The 23347-nt window shown below is 32.3% G+C and overlaps 1 protein-coding gene across 1 annotated transcript in view; it reads left to right on the top strand.

Annotated features, from left to right (window-relative positions):
- The window catches only part of LOC123712647 (homeotic protein empty spiracles-like), a 28070-nt gene extending 5582 nt beyond the window's left edge, over positions 1-22488 (top strand). Inside the window, exons 2-3 of the mRNA XM_045665880.1 lie at positions 6855-7027; positions 18641-22488. Of these exons, the coding sequence (XP_045521836.1) occupies positions 6855-7027; positions 18641-18829 (362 nt within the window). The 3' untranslated portion in view covers positions 18830-22488. The remainder of the gene's footprint in view (positions 1-6854; positions 7028-18640) is intronic.
- Positions 22489-23347: the final 859 nt, after the last annotated feature.

The raw sequence follows: 23347 nt of genomic DNA, 5'->3' as shown, positions 1-23347 counted from the left end.
GTCCAACGTTCCACAAGTGAGCTTTTCTTAATGCAGTTTTTGCCGCGCACCACCACTATGTGAAATCAGCTGCCCACTGAAGTCTCTCCGAATCAATTCGACTTAAGGTCCTTCAAGAAAGGAGCGTAACAATTCTTAAAAGCCCTTTGGCAATGTCAGTGCCCGTTTGCCCCTATTACATAATTAAAAAAAACTTTTAATAAAAGACAGATTTTCTTTATGTAATTTTAGTTCTTCTGATCTGTACTTTCTTTTCAAATTATGTATGTGTAGTCTGTATTCAATAATTATTGACTTTTAAATCAATGAAAAGTATATTTAATTAATATCAGAAATAGTTAGAGACACAAATAGATATACCTATATACTCGTAGATTATTACAATTTAAACTATAAATTCTATTTTTTATTAAGTACCTAGGTACATAATCTATGATTAGTGGTAGAACAAGTGGTTGCCTGGAAGAGATCGCTCGAATGCGATAAGGCCGCCAGTTCATTTAATTATGTTCAATTTATATATTGTAATGTAACGAAGTGTTAATAAATAAAACAAGGACTGCTTCAAGTATTAAGGAAAAGTAATAATAGTAAATAAAATAATTAAAATACTGAATACTATTTATCTCAATACGTATGAGAATATCAAGGCTAAGTTTGCTAATAGGCTCAACTCCCTCAATAACTTGACAGGGCTTATGTAACCTCAGAATTTTTATTCTCACTCTCTCTTTCGAACTCCTTCTTTATTCAGGGTAAGATTCAGAGTCTTCCAAATGTCTAATCCTACGTTTATTACAGATTTAAACAATAGAGCAACTAAGTTTTGACATTTCTCACCGCTGAAACGTGACATTGAAAGGACTTTTGTTTATTAAAATCTAACTAAACGACTTAAGATACTATAAGGGTAAGATCGCTCAGTCTTGATAGCTCAGTATGACAAAATTTCAAAAGCTGTAGTAATAAAATAACATTTCAAATTTATTAATAGAATAGTAATATCTTTATTGAATAGAAGGTTATTCATTAGATTATATACAAATTATTGTACCCCCCGTATCGATTACGTATATTCGCGCCATTATATTGTATTTGTCAATAAAAAGTGTCATGGCGTCACAAGAAAATAATCACCCCAACAAACACCCTTCGATAATATTATTTTTATGAACTCCGTTACAGAATTTAATTAAGCTGGATTATTTTTTTATAGACACGTCAACTAAACCTATTTTTATTCTGTAGCGGTTTAACAAAAGAGGCATTGTCGCGAGGCGGGAACGAGCACCCGCGATTATCAAACGACGCCATTGTTGTTCGAATTTTGATTGTTTCCTAGTGATGTTTGTCTTGTCGATACTTTCTAAGTCATAGACTATTCATAGTTTCCAAAGAATTTATATTATTTTTTCTAAATTATTGTACACATAAATTATTATCTATAACACATTATAATTAAATAAAATATCTAAAACAACGAAAACCAGCAGGTTCTAGAAGCAGCCAGCGTAGCTACTATAGGAAGTATCGTTAATTTATGGCTAATTTAAACCGGAGATTAATACTTAACTCGAAAGATAAAGTCCGGAATTTACAGGCTGTATATATAAATTTTACTACATTATTCAGAGAAAAGATTAAAACATTGATTTAATTACAGTCACTTTACTAACTACGACAAAGTTGTAAAACTCTTGATTACATCTAAAATAAATTAATCCAGCCAAGATTATGCTGTATAAAGGTGTAACATAATGATTACCAGCAAAAACTGCAAGTAACCGTGTTTGTTTTATGACGCTATCAATAAACTATCTTTATACATACTGTTCCATTAAAAATACAATGTTAAAGCTAGTAAAATGTTATAGCGGTAATTAGGTACGTACAGGACAAGCATAATGTTCTCTTGTTCATGATTATGATCTTTAATGATACGCTTCATCGACTATTTCGTCCATGTAAGGCACAATGCGAAATTAGTTAACTATCGATAATCGTTCAATGAACTACGTCACTAGCATCGCCTCGTTAACGTTGGTAGCACCGTACGTCACATCTTTCGTTACGCGCCTTTTTAATAACCCCGATTGTTGCCGGATGCGTTTTTTCAACTATATTTCTTTAGAGAAATGAATGGGTTATAATTGGATGTAATTTGAGAGTACTTTGTTGTTGGTCGAGCGAGATTAACAAGCGTTTTAAATTAAACTATTTATGTTCGTTGTGTTGGCAGCAGCGTTCAGCCATCTTGAAACAAGATCGGTAGTTAGATGAAGTGATTTACGTTTGGGTCGAGACGTAGGATGAGAGAATTTATGATTAATTATTCAGTCTGAGCTGTTTAAAACTAATTAAAGGAGATATTTGTTCAGTTTATAGCTTGACAAGATAATTCGTTTTGAAAAAACGATTCCTAATTACTGCCTTTCATTTTGAAATTGACTGAGTTAAATCTTTGTGGGTTTAGTTTTTAGTGTGATTTTTTTAATTGCACCTTTTTTGTTGAGGGTATAATTATAGACTGCTCATCGTCTATCCAAATTTATGCCAGGATAGATACTAATTTGACAGATTGTTTAATATTTATGCTGCATCTATGTTTTAAGTGCTATATATCTACTATCTATGCTTATTTACAATAAGGCTAAATTTAATATCTTTCTTTCTATATAAAACTTACAAAAATTATCTTTGTCTGATTTCAAATAAAACTGTTAATTGTCTCTAATGCTTCAAAGTTCCAGCTATTATGTCAATTTGTATAGACTGTCAATGTCCTGATGACAGAGCCAAACGATTTGAACTAGTGATATCGCTTAAAAATCTGGATTAAAATGGTTCGAAGCAATGTGTCTTTCTTGTCATAGGCTTATGTCAGACTTAGGTCGCCGTTGGACTTGCTTTGCTGATGATAGACCTGACCTGAATCCACTACAGCAAAATCAGAGAGCTTTCAGTATGTCATTTATTGTTATTTTTTTTCAAATTTCATTTTAAGTTCATAGCGTGTCTTAGACGTAGTAGTATATTTTTTTAGTCACGATGACACAACACTAGAGTCTTAGCAATAAACAAATCTTGTTTTTTTTAATGAATATGGTGTCATCATTAGAACATTGTCTGTGCGCTATCAGCATGACCTGGTGTCACGGAATACATAAATTCACGGTTTTACGATCAAGATAGTTTCATTGACGTCCACAAATCGTGCTTCTATTGCTTATCTACAATTTTTTGTACAAGTATCAAATTTTATACCAGACTGGAAAATATAATTATATATTATATTACAGTTTCGGGGCTTTTCACATGCGCCATAGATATACGGTCAGGGAATGACGCTACCGGGGTTAAAACGTGTAAAAATTGTTTATTATAAAACACAAGTTGCCAGTCAACAAAATAAAAAAGAAGATATTTACTATTATTTTTGTGCTACTAATTGCTGTGGCATGTGAACAAATAGGACATAAGAACAGAGTGTCTTCCCCATAATAGATACTTTAAGTTACCAATTTCTAATGATAAAGTTTTGTTAAATGAAGTCTTTTTGCAGAGACAATTTAAAAAAATCGCTCTCTTTCGGTATTATATAAGACTTAATAATGTTTTTGTTTTAGACATAAGACAACTTGGTTTTACGTTTCTTCCATGTTTCGATGTATTCATCATAAAAACATCAATGTATAAACAAATTTTGTTTGTTTTTCACGTTTCGCAATTACCGTATTTTACGATGGTACCTATTTTAACTCGTAATTTTATTTACGATGGAGTTTATACTTATAATATCTATAGGTCCCTATATTTTAACGTGAGTAATAACGCAAAATATTATATTGTATTTAAACAAATAAAATAGTTACACGATATAAAGCGATGCTTTGTATAAATTACGCTAAAATAATTGCGATATAATTTTAATGTAACAACACATGACGTTTAAATGATCACTTTGCGTGTTTTAAATGTTTATCATTTACACAATTATTTAATTTTAAGAATAAATGTAGTTTGTGTATACATATTTGGTTTTCGCCATTGTACATTCGATAAAACTTTTTTTTTAATACGAATTCATTAAATTTTATTTCAATAAGTGTTTGACATTTCGTGCTTTACAGAAATCATCGTAGAGACAAAATATAATTGTTTTTTTATAAGTTTTCTCTCCACGGAGACACAATTATACATTACTATCTACTATTTACTATGAAAAGTTTTATTTAAAGATATCGTTTTTATTGGATACTATTACTGCGATACTCTTTAAAACAATAACTATTTTATAGATTTTTTATTGGCTGGTGTTTTCTATATGCGTAGCGAATAGTCGCAAATTTTGAATTACGTAGTTGAGTTCTTGTACTCAAGAGCTAAAAATTGAAATCGGAATCCCTATAAAATTTACGTTAGCTCGATAATGGGTAAAGATGCCTTTGTAGCCTTGCCTTGCCTTCATACGCGTACACGCTCCGCCGCGCCTGACTGAAAACAAGTCAACGGTAGTAGTTGTGAAGTTTTTAAGCAATTTATTCCAATAAAACTACATAGTTATGAAAAAGTAGCGTTTTAAATATATTATAATTAGACTTAATAGTATAGTATTATAGTCAATTTGTCTATCTAGATAATATAAAACTGTAGGTATGGTCATTATAGTTTGAAAACATTATTTTTTATATACATAACAGCCAGGAAAAGTCTTCGGAGTTCTGACCAGCCAATGTTATACGGTTTTTTTAACTACTAAATAATTCCATAACCTGGTAATAATATCAAAATGCAAAGCATATTTTAATATATCTATATAATATATACAGTATTCGGGTCTATATAATATCTATACTCTATATAGATAATGTGAAAAATAATGATACCCTTATGAACTTGAAATGTAAAGTCGCAATTAAAGAATCATTAGCCGTTGCGTGACCCACCCGTTGGAGGCATTTATAATCTGTATGTCTGTCTAATTGCATCTCAAGTTTTAGTTTGTTATGTTTAATTCAAAAGTGGGGTAAATTGCATGTTTTTGTAGAATCGTGATGTTTTTATGTCTACGTCTTAATTAGTGTCTCAATGTATTAACTGTTTCGATATTTATAACTGTGCATTTGTATAAAATGTGTAAAGTATTAGGGTAAGGTAGAAACTAGGCATAGCGTGAGCTAAGACCATATGTCACATCCAATACATTTTTGACATAGTGGAGTCAGACTTAGCGCAAAGTGGGGCAGCTGGTTCCACATAGTGATGGTGCGCGGCAGGTACTGCCTTAAAAAAAAGCGCAGTTGTGGAACGACGGACGTCGAGATGATACGGGTGGAATTTCAGTGATGTTAAAACTCAACTGAAGGTATTAATCCGAACAACCCCTTTCCTTGTTTCTAAATCTCACCCTTTCAATATTCCCAAAAATAACAGTTTCAAAAATTAAAACTGTCTATTTTTAAAGAAATCTTGGAACCTACTAAGACTTCTCGTTGCGAGGTTTTTCATCACATTATTATATCGCGTTTTCTATATATCAGCACTGCTGTAAAGAATGTACTTGTCGCTTAAAAATACCAGGATAAACGACATCTTTATAAGGAACAATAGTATATAAGCTAACGATGATCGATCACAAATAATTATTATCTGTCTGACATTTATTTAATCGACTGGCTTCATAATTCAAAGGTCTTTGTGTGAACGTGATAATTGGTTATAAAAATGAATGATATTCCATTTGAAAACGGCTAATTAATTTTGTAACGGTTTAATTGCAATTAATTATTGTATATTTTTTGTTTGTGATAAATATAACATTGTTTACGTTTAGTGCGGCTGTTATTAACAGCAGGGAATATTAAAGGAAATATTTTAATTACGACTAATTCTTATTACCTACTACTGAATAAAAGTTTTAAAGATCTTACCTCCAAATGGAGCATGGGCTGATTTTTTATCTTTATTTATAAGTTCATTATTTCATTTTCATTGTTCATCACAAGTACGCGGAATATATTAATTAATCAAATAACTAATTTAAAACTTGAAAGAAACAGAAAGAAGAACGAATGAAGATGAACAGATTGTGGAGAATTGAGACTGAAGCCAACCAAATTGGAATCTTATTTTATATAAGGTTCTAATTTATTTCTGATGTCTGTATAGGAAGTATTATGCGCAAGGATCTCACTAAACGAATATATAATCTTATTAAAATTATTTGGAGTTAGTTTATACTTACTGCTGTTAAAGATTTCTAATGACTTCTTCTTAAAACCTATTATTTAGTTATTAAGTAAACAATTAATGAGAATTTTAGGAAGGCTAAGGTGGGACATGGCACAAAATACGTTGAAAAACACTGAACTAGATGCTGGGAATGATACCTTTGGGATAGAGACTATATGGAAATGCGTAATACGTTAAAATAATGAAAATACTGAAATCTATTACATATCTAGTATGTTCTTTGTTATAGGTTCAATATCTGTAACGTTGCGTTATATTTCTCTGTATAAGCAACTGACTTCCAACCTGAAACAACGTCTTCTACGTGTATGTTAACCCCTTATACACTAATTATTATTCGGTATGAGTAGGTCTTACTGTTAATTGTAACTATATTAGGACGATTTGTATAGTCGACATTTATCGCCAAATATGAGTCCCGTAGGGCAAAAACATATTGGATTTTTGAAGTCTTAACTCTAAATGTTACCATTAGTAGTAACGAAAAGGTAAATTTGAGCGAGTTACATGTTCTGTACATAACAGAAAAAATAATTTAGTTTCAATTAGCGTCGGTTAAAATAGCAAGATTTGAGTTTTTTCTCATCACAATTTTCTTTCAGGGCCAGACATCCCCGGTTTCCTCCTGCAGCCCTTCAGAAAACCGAAGAGAATCAGAACAGCCTTCTCACCTTCACAACTTCTTAAATTGGAGCACGCATTTGAGAAGAACCATTATGTGGTCGGGGCAGAAAGGAAACAGCTGGCTCAGGCCTTGAGCTTGACAGAGACACAGGTGAGGAATAAGGTTTTTTAAATGTTTGTCTAAATTAATATGATAACTGACAAGATTTATGTCCTGGAAATTCTTGTACAAATCTGTCAATAGTATTCGAAAGAAATGTAGGTACTTACTCAATATTAAGGTAATTAATATGTGCTTTCCCACTAATACGATATGTCATCTCTATATATATAAAATTCCCGAACGGCTCGATACGGCTCGACCGATTCTTATGAAATTTTTTATGCATATTCAGTAAGCCTGAGAATCGGCTACTATCTATATTTCTAACCCCTAAGTGATAAGGGGTGTCCATCCCAAATTTTTATTTTTTAGACAAAAAATTTTGTTTTTATTTTTTATGACCATAAAAAAATACATTCAACCCTTTATTGTCACCACTCTACGATCAACCCCTATTTTTTATTATTGGAGATAGTTATTATTAATGAAACAAGAAAAATGTTTCCTATAAATAATATACATAGGAAAACGACATTTGCCGCGTCAGCTAGTACAATATATAAAAAAATTAATGCGGCCAGTATTGATTGAAATTTCGACAATAAATTGTATTAACCTCCTGCCATACAAGATTGTAAGATCTAAGTCACTGATTAGTCAAGAAAGTGACCATCACAGTGTTCGCTAATTATGCTAATTGAAGAAATTGAAACTGAATACATATGGTATCGAGTTGCGTCTAATTGTTGGAAACTAATAAATACGTTATTACGCGATCATTAGCTCTAGTTTTTCGCATCCGTGTACTGTTCGCCGATACATTTATATTAAAAATTATTTATTTCAAGTAGTTTGAACGTTATTATATTATATGATAATGACATTCCTAATCTATATATTAAAAATAAGAATGTAAATGTGTGGTGCCTGTGGTAGTGTAGATACCAATAATGCATTTCCTCACGGTATTGCGATACTTATTGGTTGTGCGAGGAAAGCACCAGCTCTGGGGTCACCGGTGCCTGTGCACATGAACCCCGCGTTCCGAGAGTAACAAAAAATCTTACATATATATGTACCTCGTCCAGCCATTGTTACAAATGAAAATGAATTTTTGTTTAAATTAAATAATGTAATTTTATTAAAGTCTCAGCAAAAAATAAAAACATATTTTATTCGAAATGGCCACCTTTGGCTTTTATACAGGCCTTCAAACTGTTTCGCCACGAATCTATGGATTTACGCACTGCTTTCAAGGGATATTTCGCCATTGCTTGCTCCAAAGATTTTTTAAGAGACTCAATGTCGCCGTGTCGTTAAGAGCAGGCCATGTTCTCTAAACTGACCATAATTTGAAGTCTAAAGGGTTGAGGGCCAGTATTCAGCTCTTGTAAAGTCCAGACGATGGTTTCAAGTCAGGTTTGGGTAGTTCGTGCTTTGTGACCAAGTGCAGAATTCTGCTGGAAAGTCCTTGGGATATTTTAAAAAAGTGTATTGCTAAGACATTTTAAAACCTGATCCAAGACCATCCATTTCATCGGTAAAGAGGATATTTCTGTGCTTTTCACCTGCCTATCGCGCCGGAAGTCATTTTGATCGATCCAGTCTCTTTAATTGTAAAGATTGATTTAGGGTATGTCCTATATATCGACTATAAGCACCGAGTTTCAGCTCTTGATTTATAATACGCGACAGAGTACTAGCGGAAATTCGTATGATATTCGAACATACGGCTAATACCAAGCCTTTAAAGAGTCTGGAATATGAGCGATGGCTCCATACCCACTTTGTGCAAGGAGACCATCGCAATTGTGTTATCTTTAACATCCCATTCCATATTGTAATTTGATAATAACACGAACAGATATGTGAGTTGGCGCAAAATCGAAAGAAGTTTTTAAAATATATGTTTTATGTTTATGATTATACGTATTCCAAATTCAAAATATGTAATTAAAAATTATATTTTTTTTATGTAACAGTATTTATGGCCAGACTAGTTATTTATTGGAAATGCATCTTTTGTTGTGTTGGAAATAAATCTTTTTAATAACTAGATTTATATTTAACAAATGTTTATTTATTATTAAGAATAAATGTTTAATTAGCATAATGATTTTAGTATACATATTTTTTTTACATAGGGTATATAAGTAAAAAGGCGATTATACACTTACCAATATCACGCGACGTATAAATGGACTAATAAAGTTATAAACTCATTAATATTACATAATTTTAGCTTAATTCGATGTAGGTATGTAAATATTTTTAGGAACAAATCTCCAATTCACAGTATATAGTACACTTCGTTATCTTATTCCTTATACCTTCGTTACGTTATTAACGACAGGTTACATCAATTATTAGGCAACGGGCGGCCTTATCGCTAACCAGCGATTTCTGCTAGGCAACCCTTGTACCGGAATATAAAAATAGAAATGCCTACTGAGGGTAAAGTACAAGATATGTACTAAAAATTATAAAATAATGTTATCTGAATATATAATTATTATTTAGAAAAGCATTTGAATGAATCGAAAAGAAACTTAATAAACGCACAAAAATTTTGATATATGATATATAAAATATATACTATTGTTTTATTTTGCTGACGATCCACAGACAACAGACGGGTGTGGTCGCGAATGAAACCTCGTTTCTACATTAGTTTTTTAGTTATCCGTTGCAATGCAGCCCTGAATAATTTACTTGTTTGAAAGTTGGGCGTTGGCTGATTATCTTGTTAGGTAATTTGGCATACTTATGTAAAATCATATTAATTATTAAAGTGCACGTGATGTGTATACATTTGTTGGTTTATTATTTCCTGAATTAAATATTAGAAATCGCTTAGAACATTTCATAATTTGGTATTGTTTAACATCAGACCATAGTATTTTTATATAACATAGATAGTAGAACTAAATCAGTTTAATAAGGTAAGCTTTAGAACGACGAACATACTTGTTAAGAGTTTAAAGGTGTTAATATCTGAGAATTCAAATAGATAAACAAAATATTTTAAATTCCCAAGGGCTTAGAATAACCAAAACATAATAAACCTGACAGTTACAGAAGACTACAAAAAGTATCCTCCTTTTTCATATCAATTAAATCAGTCTAAGTATTTTAGGTAGTATTTCGTCTCTTTCTGTCATAGTGTGTTTAGGCTAAGCTAATTACGAACGGTGTAATTAGATTTTTTTTACCCAGATTAGTAATTTCGTTTATCTCGAGCCTAAAGTTTTGCGTTTCCAAATTCGCGTGTCTGTTCCGAATGACTTCAGAAATTTCGTTGATGCTAATAGCCCTTCAATTAAACGTCGTAAAACTATTAAAATCCAAACTGCTCCATATTAAGAAAAATATAAAACAACGGAAATAGGCAAAAAAGCTAGTTACTGCGTTATTACCAGTTTAAAAAAATAACGCATCGTGGATGAATTAGCGATAAGTTGTTCACGGCATGCGATGTTAGACCGTTGGACATTAAAAAAATCATAATTATCTCTTCAAAGTTGACAGGTTTTTTGATGGCGCTACGAAATTGCTATAGACCATAGAGTATGTTATCTGTGGTATGCGCCGGAAAAGTTTTTACACAATGTGGCATTATGAAATAATTTATGTTGTTATTGTAAAATTAACATTGTAAATTGCAAGAATGTGAGCCTTTCAGTAAAGCCAGCGAAATAAACGATTAGGATGTGTAATATTAACTGTTCGAAATCAAAATGATGGAGTTATATACTTTATGAGTAAGATATATATAGAAGTGTCAGCGTCAGGCAAGATTTTAGAGTAATTACATAATTATTTTGGTAAGAAAAAATTTGCAACAATTTTTACCAACATATCATCTTAAGATACAATAATCAAATTATAAACAGTAAACATTTTATCTTAATAGCTCCTTATAACGTGGTGAGCAGCTGTGTGTAATTTACTTAATCATATAAAATTGGTATCGTGTGTAACCTGCTTTTATAAGGCGGTTATACACGAAGTGATAACATAAAATAAATTATAAAAGGTGGATTAATAGATTGGCGCATCGGAACATTCTATTTATGTGCATATTAAGATTGCAATCTTGTGGTCTAAGTTTTTTGTGGCAATCATCGATTGTAAATTTTGCTCGTTCGTATATTCTTTCTGTTGTCTATGCGTGTTTATTGCTTACATTTACAAACTCGTGTACAACCTACGTAGCGATTACAAGAAAAATAATTTAGCATGATCGTTTGCTGTGAGTAAGTTACTGTAATTATTTAACAGCTGACCTATCATTTTTTTTATAAATTAATTACATTACCACAGATACAAGTCCTTTAGTCGGAATAACAGTGACATATTAAAATGTTTTCGTCTGTAGGCAACCTACACCTGATTCTGTGATCTTTGCATGATCGTAATGGCGGGAATATTAAATGGCGTTTGGCGGGAACGAAACAAGTTCGAATTTTTAATAGCGGAATTCGTTTTGCAAACAACACCAATTGCATTGACCTTCACTAAACATTGGTGTTGGAGGTATACACGATTATTTAAATGAAAATTGTTGAACACTCAAGCGTATGACTCTCAACTCTGAGGTCAACCGTTCAAATCACGCTTGTGCACCAATGAATTTTTATTTCTATGGGCGCAATTAACACACAGTGGGCAAGAGAACGAAGAGGGAATCGATCAAAAACAAACTCAAATTTCTTGTGTCAAAGAGTCAAAAAATTATTAAAGATCCAAGACCCAACGGTTGTAGCACCATTGGATTATTATAGTAGCCTTTACCTAAACATAAACATGAATAAAAAAATAATGATTGCTTTAACTCGTTGTAACTTTAAATCACGACTAAAGCCTTTTTACGCTTGGTACGGTACTTAATAAGTACTCGTAAACGTAAGTAATGCGTCACACACGTAACTTCAAAAAGAATAAGTTCAAGCAGTTTTCATTTTTTTTTATTTATTGAAGTTTACCACATCATATATACTATATCTACAAAAAAACAGTGGATTAGGTATGAGATAGGCACCTAATAATGCTTTCTTCAAATTGATCAGCCCACTTCCGAATATATCCATCTCCGGATAAGTACCTACTGTCTTATCCGTTATAATCGCGAAGAATTTGTAAGCGAGGTGCCTGAACTCCTAGGTTGGTTTTTGAGGGCGGATTTAGGAAAATTCTGCTGATTAAAACCTTGGGAATGAGCAAGGCAATGTTAATGTTATTTAGTCAAATATTTAAATTACCACGAATGCCAAGGTTTATAAGTACTATTCATTTAGGCAATGATAAGTCATTAATTCTTACTTTACGGTAATGTACTTGATAAATTGCGACAATTCTTTTTAAAAATCTTTATATATATTTCTACAGATTAGTATAAGGTTACTATTAAAACTATAAAAATATATAACGTTTCTTATGGTATAGTGAATAAAGAATTGAATCGTTGTTTTACCTGGAGAGTGGAAAGGAGAGTGGAAGTGTATGTGAGAGACAGGTCTCCTGTTACAGAGACCAGTCTCTCACATACACTTCCAAATGTTATCATCTTAGTTTAATCATAATAACCTTGTATGTATATGTGAGAGAAGAAATAAAGAATATTTATTATTACCTTCTTGTGGTATTGGCTTTTAACGGCGTTACCTTTCAGTTATCTCGATAATATGAATTTACATAAAAAAATCATATTTTGCGGATTCCGTTTGCTACATAAATTTTCCACCCTCGCAGGGTGTCGTGTCAATATAACAGCCTCCCGCAGCTCCGCCCACCTACGCATGCGCTTAAGGGATGCAGATGTAGAAGGGATGCAGGTACTTCCCCCCTGGAAAAGGGGGAAAGTACCTATGTTTGTTTTAAGGGTACTGAAGGTCCTTAACGCGTTGATCATATTGAATAAGTATTGATTGTAAGTTCACTTATATACGGAAATTATAAAGCTTAGCTTCAGAGCAAGGTAGAAACATTTCTCTTGAGCCTGTACCGATTCATAATATTGCCAGCCATTGAACTTAAGACTTTTAAAGCATTAAGGTGATGATATAGTAAAGTCATGACCAACTTAGTTATGAAAATAACGATTGAAATAAAGATATTGTATATTTCAGAAACATAATAAAATGAGATTCAATAAATTTCACTAAACATTTACGATTATTTTATTCACACCTATTAACATCAATAAAAATATTAAATCCGCTTGAACCATTATAGAAAAGCGGATACAAATAATGGTAAGCCATTAACTTTGAAATTCAACAATGTACCATAAAGCTATGTCCGGGGAGAACCGGATATAGCTCTATATCCGGAATAGTATTGCTAGTATCAAAAAATATTTACTGAATATAATAATTAAAATCCTACATATTGGCTGACAGTAAATTTTTTTACGTAATTCACAATCGCTTAATTCAAAGTTTTTAACTCTAAAATTCCCTTCCTCTTTAAGGCTACATCACGATGAATTGAGATAAATAGAACTAAAGAACTTCAGCCTAGTGGCTTAAGTTTACAGTTTCTACAAGCTTAGCACTTTCATTAATACATAAAAAAGTAACGTACGTATTTTAAATAATTTTAATATATAATATCAATCTTTTATCAATATATAAATAAATAGATTTAAACTTTAATAGGTTGTAGTAAATAATCCATTCAATTAAAAAGGAAATTGAAAGCATCGCTACCGTTAACAGTAGATACAACTTACAAAAGATACAATTACCTTCACAAAATGGCTCCTAATTCAAAAAGTAAACATTAATCACAAATAAACTACTATCATATAATTGACTGCCTATTTCCCAATTATTCTAACAATGAGATTATTACCAGCCAATTGATCTTTTGCCCGTCCCTATCCAACCGACAGAAATTAATACATCTATCTCCCTTTAAAAATTGCAACTAGCAACCCCAATTTGTCGTGTCCCCCATCTCTTTCTTTCGCGTAATGTCCTCCCGTTCTCGCGCTAATGGTTCGACAATAAAGTAATATACAGATAAATAGCTTTCCGCTTAAATTTTGGCCCAATTCACATTGTACCCCATAATTGCGTATCTCCCCTTGGCATCTGTCCCGTTCTGGCACGCTGCTCTTTATATCGCTTGTCCCGTTTCCCCCGTAATCCGTTGGGAGTATAATCGCGTATATAAGTACTTAATCGCATTTGGGGCCTGAATGACACCCCTATATTTATTCAGTGTATTGCTATGGCCCCTTCTATCTTGTTTGTGGAGACTTAACACGTTTATAGGACCAGTGTTGCCAGAACTCTTATTAAGAGCGATTTTATTCTAACAGTGTACTATTTCAAATTGGACGCTAGTGGCAGATGCGAGGGTTGTTTATTGTTGCCATATAACGAAATTTGAACCATTAAATTTGCATGAAAAGGTTATAATTGTTTAATAGCTTGTTAGGAATTTTCAAATGTTTTCAGAATTTTAATGGAGTTTGTTTAGTTTAATTGCTTAGTAATAATAATATGAGACAGAGCGGGCCAACTCAATTGAGTGTGATGTAATCTCTGAAGATGTACCTATCTCTTCTTTCTATATGCGCATTTAATACTCACTCGGACGACGAATGAAAACACACGTTACGCACAGAAGGCTGGTCACCTATTAAGAAAAAAAATTACCATGTATGAGACACAGAAGTCTGCGGCCAATACGAAAGGTTCTAGAGATACTGGTTTTTCTCAACCTACGCTCTTGGTACGTGATAAATCATCTCTCAAAAGTATATATATACTGGTAGCGTATATTATAATACCTACATATTTTATATTAATATAATAATAACTGTTACTAACACTAGTGTTACGTCATTAGAGGATTTAGACTCACGTTCAAAAATGTAGAATTGTTTATAATCAGTCAACATTTATTGTGAGCAAATTACGAATCCCATCCAAAATTAAAGCAAATCATTGTCAACCCGTATAATCACCATAACTTAATTAACCTATAACCTCAGTGCAATTTTCGAAAACGCTACAAATCCCAATTCCCCATTAACCGTGTAGCTATCCCCCAGGAACATTTGTCAAACGGCGGTTGTTTGTACCCGCCCCATGGGAAAACTAACTCTTTGAATGATAATAGCTTGGCAATTTGTATTTCCCTCATGATTGAGGAGTTTTACTGATCTTTATTTCTTCTTTCATAGACAAGACGCACTTAGTCTTCAGGCTGTCAAATTTCAACTACTGAATTCGTTCCTGGACCTTTACTAAGGATAAGATTTCGTAGCGTTGCTTCTCCACAACTGAGCGTGTCCTAAGGCAGTTTTTGCCGCGCACCGCCACTATGTGGAACCAGCTGCCCACCGATGTATTTCCGAAACAACTCGACTTAGGGTACTTTAAGAATGGAGCGTACCAATTCTTAAAAGACTGGCAACGCACATGCGAGAGCTCTGGCAATATGAGTGCCTATCGGCGGTATCACTTAAAATCAAGTGGAGCCTCGTGGCCGTTTGCCTCCTGTTACATAAAAAAAAAGCTTAATGCCGTATATTAAAAATGAATAAAATTTTGACATATGGAAATAATTTTCGGGAAGTATCGACGCTGAATAAGGCTTGTCTGATAAAATAAAGTTCAGTACTTGCTGGCTTCCCTGTAAAATTTTGAATACTGGCAGTTTTACATTATTTAGCAACCACAATTACTAGAATTTAATACGATAGAGACATAGAAGCAACTCGGAATCGAATAAGTCATTACAACAATTCCTCACTACTCTGTATTTAACAGTCATAAAACATGAAACACAATTTAAAGGTGTGAAACACATAATTTCCTTAAATCTTTGTGTTACATTGTTAATAAAGGATTATGGAGTTAACTGGCTTTTATTGTCTGCAAATGATAGGCTTCGTGTCATTATGTAATATTGGTGAGGTAACTTATGTTTATGACTTAGAAATCAGTACTTATGTTTAAAATATTTATCTATTTATAATGAGACAAGGACAAGTTTTGCAATTTGTGTTTCAATACGACGAAGACATATTTTCTAAGCAGTTTTTGTTAAAATTACGTTTTAACCTCTTTCGTATATAATATGACCTTAGTAAAGGTTGTTATTTACTTTTCGATGCTGTAAATGTTGCAAAAAGTCTTGTAGAAATTAGATTATTTCTTTATTGCTTATTGCCTTTCGTCCAATCTACAACTCTCCTACTGCACATCAAAAACATGCCACTTTAAGTTTATTTACTAAACATAAACACGTGTATGTAAAATTTATCCGTGTCCAAATAAAGATACAAAAGTGATATTCCACCAATATGCCAAACTTTAAATTGTCAAAGAAATTAGTTAGACTAGTATTACTTTAAAGGAAACTAACATCTTATATGTATATCTCATGGATGTAAATGTTAGTAGACGTTACAACGAATTTAGGTATATTTTTATATAATTTTTCAATTGTTCTCCAAACACACGATGTCCCTCTCTATCACGCACCATTACCCAAACATGGGGTGTCCACCAAATTGATATTTGATGTCAATATATGAAGTGTTAATGTACCGTGACGGAGTCTTTGTAATCTAATTTTAAGGGATAATCTTCCCCTATCAGTATACTGGTCATGGTTCATGCAGTTCCAATAAACCCCGCTCTGAATTTCCAATGTCTAATGATTACAGATATTTCTCCTGGTTTTATCAGGTAATGGGCAGATTTAAGATTTATTCTTACAATAATATAATCAAACATTTTATTATGATTATCTAACTGGTATGTGCTGGTCTAATTATCATGAATCTATGCGGAAAGAAAACCTTCGTGGGATTTAAGATGGCTGCCATAAATTAAACTATTTATGTTATTTTGACAACACTTTAACGTCATTAACTTGGTCAGACCGACCAAAGGACCAAGGATCCATGGTCATGAGCCATTTATCATGTTTATTCGACTGTTATCTTCTTGCTATTTATTATAAACAAGTTAAAGGTATGTAATATTTGTGAATAAATGTAAGCACGAAAGAATTATAAAAGTTCGCATAACTGCCATGCCGGTTTCCTTTAAGCAGAGACTATAGATTTTATAGTAAGGCAAAGTGAGTTGTTTAGTTACTTGTCTGTCTATGTAAGTCTATCGCGAATCTAGAGCCGTATTCTTTGAGTATGTACTTCAACATTTTGTTTTGTAATATTTCTTATTATATTATTACAATAACAAATATTTTAAATTAAATCAATTCAGTAGGAATAGAAATTAATTTATTGAAGGACCGAATAAAAGTTTGATATAGGTTGTGCTTATCAGGTAACATCGTTGGTAAAAAATAAAACAAAGTTTTTTTAAATTAAAATAACTTTCTAGCAACCAATCACATTACCCTACAAAAGCAATAATTTATGGTTCACGAAACATATCAAAATCAAATAAAATTTTATTTATCGGTGTTTGAAAATGTACACAATCACTTTTAAAGTTATTGAATGTACACTTATATAATTGAATTTATACAATAGCAAGGCAAGGGCGGTGCACATTATTTTTTAGATAGATCCATAAAGCATTAAGTAATTATTTTATGTATTTATTAAATTATCACTTCGTTGCATTACAATATAAACATTGAACAAAATGAAATAAAAGGAGGACAACTGGCGGCCTTATCGCTTTCTGGCAACCACTGTGAGATTTTTTTTATCAATAATATAGATAAGGTGCAGGCAGGAAGTGCAAAAAAACACATTACAGCTATAGTTCTTGAGACCTAACTAAGCTAAACAGGAACATTAGTACGAAAGATAGAGATACGATGTGGACAGGTAATGGTTGTACAGAAGAAATTTAAAGGAAGATAGAGAAGGAGCTAAGCGAATAGGGACGGGAAGTGAATTATATAGCATAACTACAACCTACAATCTAACAGAGACCTTAATTAGATGTCAAGAATTCAATAAACTAGCTTTCGAAATGATATTTCAATAATGAATATAACTGTGAATATTACGACAAGTTTAATAACACATCATTAAGGACTTAAAATTTTCATAAACCAGTTTTAAATAAATTCGACAGTAAATACAACAAAGATTTATCCATTAAAGTAGTTAAGCTGTCACCCACAATCTTTACAATACCCAAATGGTGCAGTTAAATTGTACAATGGCAGAAAATTCACAAAATTACCATATTTCCTTAAAACTCTGTACAAAGTTAACTGGCAGCACCGTGCATAGATTTCACAAGCCATTAAACGCGTGACAAATTGTTTGACAAGATGGCGGATTGTATTTTTGCGCGGGAAATCTGCTTTGTGTTCGAATAGTTTTCTTTGAATGGAGTTTTTGATATATGGGGGTTTCGATAGTTATTTCAACCCTTTATTGCCGCTCAGTTTAGTGTGAATGATTTATTATTTTATATTACTGTTGGCTTATAACATTATGTTTATTTACACAACACCAACCGATAGCTTTTTATATGTAGGTAGTAGCTAATTTTCATAGTGACATATAACGAGCACCGCAAAAGTTATCCATTACTGAATACCAGTGATTTCTTGACTTGAAGAAAATTTTGCCAACATAATTATTTTCTTACGCTCACTTATTACACTGGTTCAAGCCCTTATTAATTACTGTTTCGTTTTCCTCAGGTAAAAGTGTGGTTCCAAAACAGAAGAACAAAGCATAAAAGAATGCAGCAAGAAGAAGAAGCAAAGACTGGCAAGTCTAGTTCCTCTGGCAACAAGCCTGATGAGCATTTCAACAACTCCTACGATGAAGACGAAGAATTAATAGATATGGACATGGATGACCTTAGTGAAAGTGAAAATGAAACGTAAAGTGAAATGAACACTAGAGACTTGTAAATATGGTTGTAAATTAATTGTATCGTAGATAAAACAATTCTACTTATTTATTAATTGGATAGTTTTTTTAAAGACTCGAAAATAGTAACTGTTCGAACCTATTATTTTATTGTGTAATGGCCACGGGCAGATCCTATGGCGCTGTATCTTTATGAGCTTTTTATGGAACTAATGAAAAATTTCAACTAAACAATTTTAATATTTACTATGTGTTATTCAATGCGCGTACATATATTATGAAATTGATAAAATTTCTATAATTTTGTAGTTAACGACTCCATTGAATTCATAAAATGATATAGCAGTTATAAATGAATTAAATTATAAAAACATTCATAAATCGATTTAAATTCCGAATAAATCCTACTTCACTAAGCGTCATATATTAAAAGCATGTCATTAAACTACAAAATGGCCTCTTGTTAGCGCATCAGAATTATTAGATAAATTAAATTGGCCGCATTATAATAGTTTTGGGATTAAATTAATTAAAAATGCCTCCTTTGATGCGTTCAGTGATGTGGGTTTAATTAGACAGTTTGATTTTTAACGCTGATAGTTGGTAGAGAGAGAGGGCATGAAATGTCAAAATGGTAGAGCGGGAAACCATAAACTATAGATGGAGGCGATTAAGTGCGTCGTTTGTGGGCCTATTATTAAGAGGTGCGTTCAGAAATGGTATCAAGGTTTGGGATCACGTTCGGTAATTGCTCGCGACGAAATAAAATTGTTTATAAACTGTTGATAGCTAGTTCGGTTATTTGTCCATGAGTCTGATAAATATCGTTACTTTCACGCGTGTGATACTATTGTCTATGGTAGATGATTTTTGTTTTGTCTTATTGATACCGCGATGTTTGTTGCCATGGTTAAACAGATAGCAACTAATGCATCAATGTTGTTTCTACTTAAGCTGAACTGTACAACATTTACTAAACGATGGGAAGGGTTGTTCAATAATTATATGTTCGTATAAAAAGTTCAGTTCTAGACCAAAAGCTCTTTATTTAACATTACCACCCACATGTAAAACACAGTAAAAGAATCGCATTTTAATTGCGTCCGTGCGATACGGAGTTGAAAATGAATCGTTTAATTTGAAGTCGACTGAGCGTGGGAGCTTGTAATACCTATTGTTCCTTGAATTCGCAAAAACTCAAATATTACCCTTTTTAACATTAGAAAATTTTGTGTTTGTAATTTTGTTTAAAAAAAATCAAATTTCCACATTTATAATGAAAATTCGACACGTTAGATCAGGTTAGCTTAATTAAGTATTATTTCTGGTCTCTCTTTTGATTTTCTTTGTTCTATATGAAACTTCAAATAATAGACTAACAGATTTTTCTTTAAATTCATTAAATAAGCGAGCACAAAATCTGTCACTTTAATAAGGACGTATCGTATTTTTAAATCAACTAACATTGCAACTCCTTTGTCTATGTATATATAGTCGTCATAGGCCCGTTCATATAGACCCATACATAGGCAGTTCAGTAGTCTTCCAACGATTCATAACTGGAATCCAGCATGGTAGTCTTTATGCATCTGATATATTTAATCTATGGAACGGACCGATTACGCGCGTAATTTGTACTTTCTTTTCCGTCCTTTGTTCGGTGATTTACGGATCTCAGATTACTTTATTGATTGCGAACTCCTGGGCCTGACCTGCTAATAACTTGTATGTGGTTTTAAGTGCGTTTAATGTAAAGAATGATTAATAAGTACTGAAGAATTTGATTTATCGGTTTTATTACGTTATCTAAATAAATCATTTGATGCGTAGCTCAACTGTTTTTGGTATAATTCTTAAACTATTTTCGGAATTGCAACACATGATATATTAGGCAACAATTTTTTTAGCTTGAACCGAATAATTAAAATAAATACAAATCAGTCGTATAAGAACGATATTTTCAAATAATAGCTATGTTAAGAATCAGGATATGTAGGTGCATTACCCTAGGACATCGCATATATGTCACTTGTTTTTCCATCTTCAGATATTTCCAGATATGGTCAGAATGAAATAAATACCTAAAGCCCCGTCTATTATACCATAGCTCATAGATTTTCATTTTCAGCTCAATTAAACGTAAACCGATATTGATTAGCGTTTTTTATTACTGCTTATTCATTAACTGTTTCCGATTATCAGGCATGTCGATATTTTAACGATCTATTCAAAGGCGACTCGATTTTTAATTACATACATCTCGATTGACTTTAATTTACTGATTAAGGAACATTATTCCTTTATTGGAGAAAAGTTGCACGGAATTAAAAACGAATAATCGATTTTTATGGATTGCGCCGCGATGCGAATTGAATATTTATCGATTCCCTGGAAATTCGGGAGGCTTATAAATAAATTGGGGATAAAGTGTCTTAATATGTGTATCGGAATTTCCAATGATTTTTTTTTCATGATGTGGTTGGGAAATTGGAGGTCATTATTTGAGTTCCACGCGTATTACGCTTCCTAAAAAGGAGTCCTCGATTTAAGGGCTAAGACGGCAGACGAAGGAATAAATTATCAGACAAAGGATGAATTGGTATAAACCCCCAGTAGTTATGTGGTATAATTATGTCCTAAAATTATAGAACGGAAATTGTTGTGTGTGACGGTATCCGTTTTAGTTGAGAACATAGCTAAAGTCATCTACTAGATAAAACTGTACATTTCTTACGTTAAATTCATGAACATTCAACTGCTACCGTGGTTCAGTAAATACTAAATGGAGCTGAATAAAAGAGAAAAATATTAAAATTCATAAATTAAATAATAGGTTCGATCGCATAATAAAATATCCTGTCATAATATTGTTATTAAAACCCTCGTTACTTCGCTCAAAAACTAGTATTAAGACTGTTCCTTTAGTCTATTCCATAGATATCATTAATATTTAGAGAATTTATATGCAAATTATGGCCTATTTCTTCGACGGTTATAACCAGTAATATGAACTCTGTGAAAGATAAAGACGCTGGCACGTAAATTTTATCTTTGTTATTTGTAGATCTTATAGAAAGAAATTATTGTTTTTTTTCATAAATCTTCTATTACTTTAATCGAAAAGTTAATTTTATTTTTAAGAGCAGATCTCGACTGTAAATTTTCTGTAAAACTTGTTCATTCTGTAAATAAAATTTAACAACTCATACGTAAAGATATGATTTTAATTGGTAATTAAAGAATTGTATGAACTTTGGTAATAACTTTAATTATGAAGAAATATTCGGACATCATGGCCAAACCTGTAAAGTCTAGCTTTTTTAGTCATAATAATTAGATTAACGTGATTTTCATTTATGAAGAATGTATATAAATATTTATTTCTACGTACTTAAACTTTGACACATTTTTTGTCGTTTTCGACTTAATTCAAAATGCTTTATGTATAAATTCGATTTCTAATTTATTGTATTGTTTTTTTAAGAAACTAAAATATCCGCTATTATATCAATAAAATCGTTCCTTATTGGTTTTTCTGCCATAGAATTGTAAATAAACTAGATTATGTGTACATTAGTTGTATATATGTGTGTTAGTCGTGTATGTGTGTATATCACGAACCGGATTCAGTTTATCATAGTTATTTAATGAACGAGTGATACAAAATATATGTTTTTACTCATTTATTTCAATGTTTTCTTTCCAACATCATACATGTTTGAATTCCCAGAATCAAAGGGTATACGCCGCCTTATGAATTTAGAACTTATCTATTGCTTGATAAGTAACAACCCTAAATGGGTCCTAGCCTCCACATCCGTTTATTTTATCATTTTTAATTCATAGACAAATAGGTGATCAGTCCCTCGATGAAAGTCCCTCGATTTTTTGATTTTGTGACATGCCGGTTTCCTTACGATATTTTCTTTCACCGTTCCAGCGGTATTACCTCAGGGATGAGAGGCGTACTAAACCACTAGGCCAACATTGCTGCTTATTTACTTTACACATAACCTATATGTGGTACGTCATCAGTTTCGCTATTCACCACGAAATTCAGAATAAAATGCCTCAACAAAGTATGGGCTTCATCAACTACTAACTACAGTTGGTAACTGACCAACTATATATACCTACCATAGCTTCTTGCAGTTGACTTAAATTTTAATGACCTTTGGCTTCTAAGCTCTAACCTAAGCTTAGAGCTTTAAAGCCAGACAGCATAATAACACAAGTTACTAAAGTAGTTATAAACCTCCGACGGAAGAAGAGGTGTTATCAGTGCATGTGCCTGCATTTCTGTGGCATCGTAGCTACAAAACAAATGAGCTGATTAGAATATTTATTGTTAGAATACTGACCGAGATGGTTAGTTACAATTTACGAAGATTTGTATTTTAATTTCTACGGAAGACACCTTACGTATTTCATTTTTCATAACGTTTTAGGGCCGGCAACGCACTCGCGAGCCCTCTTGCGTTGAGTGTCCGTGAGCGATATCTTAACATCAGGCGATCCTTTGCCCGTTTGCC

Source organism: Pieris brassicae, chromosome 1 (genome assembly GCF_905147105.1).
Source record: "Pieris brassicae chromosome 1, ilPieBrab1.1, whole genome shotgun sequence".
In the NCBI taxonomy this organism is placed as follows: Eukaryota; Metazoa; Arthropoda; class Insecta; order Lepidoptera; family Pieridae; genus Pieris; species Pieris brassicae.
The sequence above is the reverse complement of the archived record's forward strand: the minus strand, read 5'-3'. Positions and strand labels throughout refer to the sequence as shown.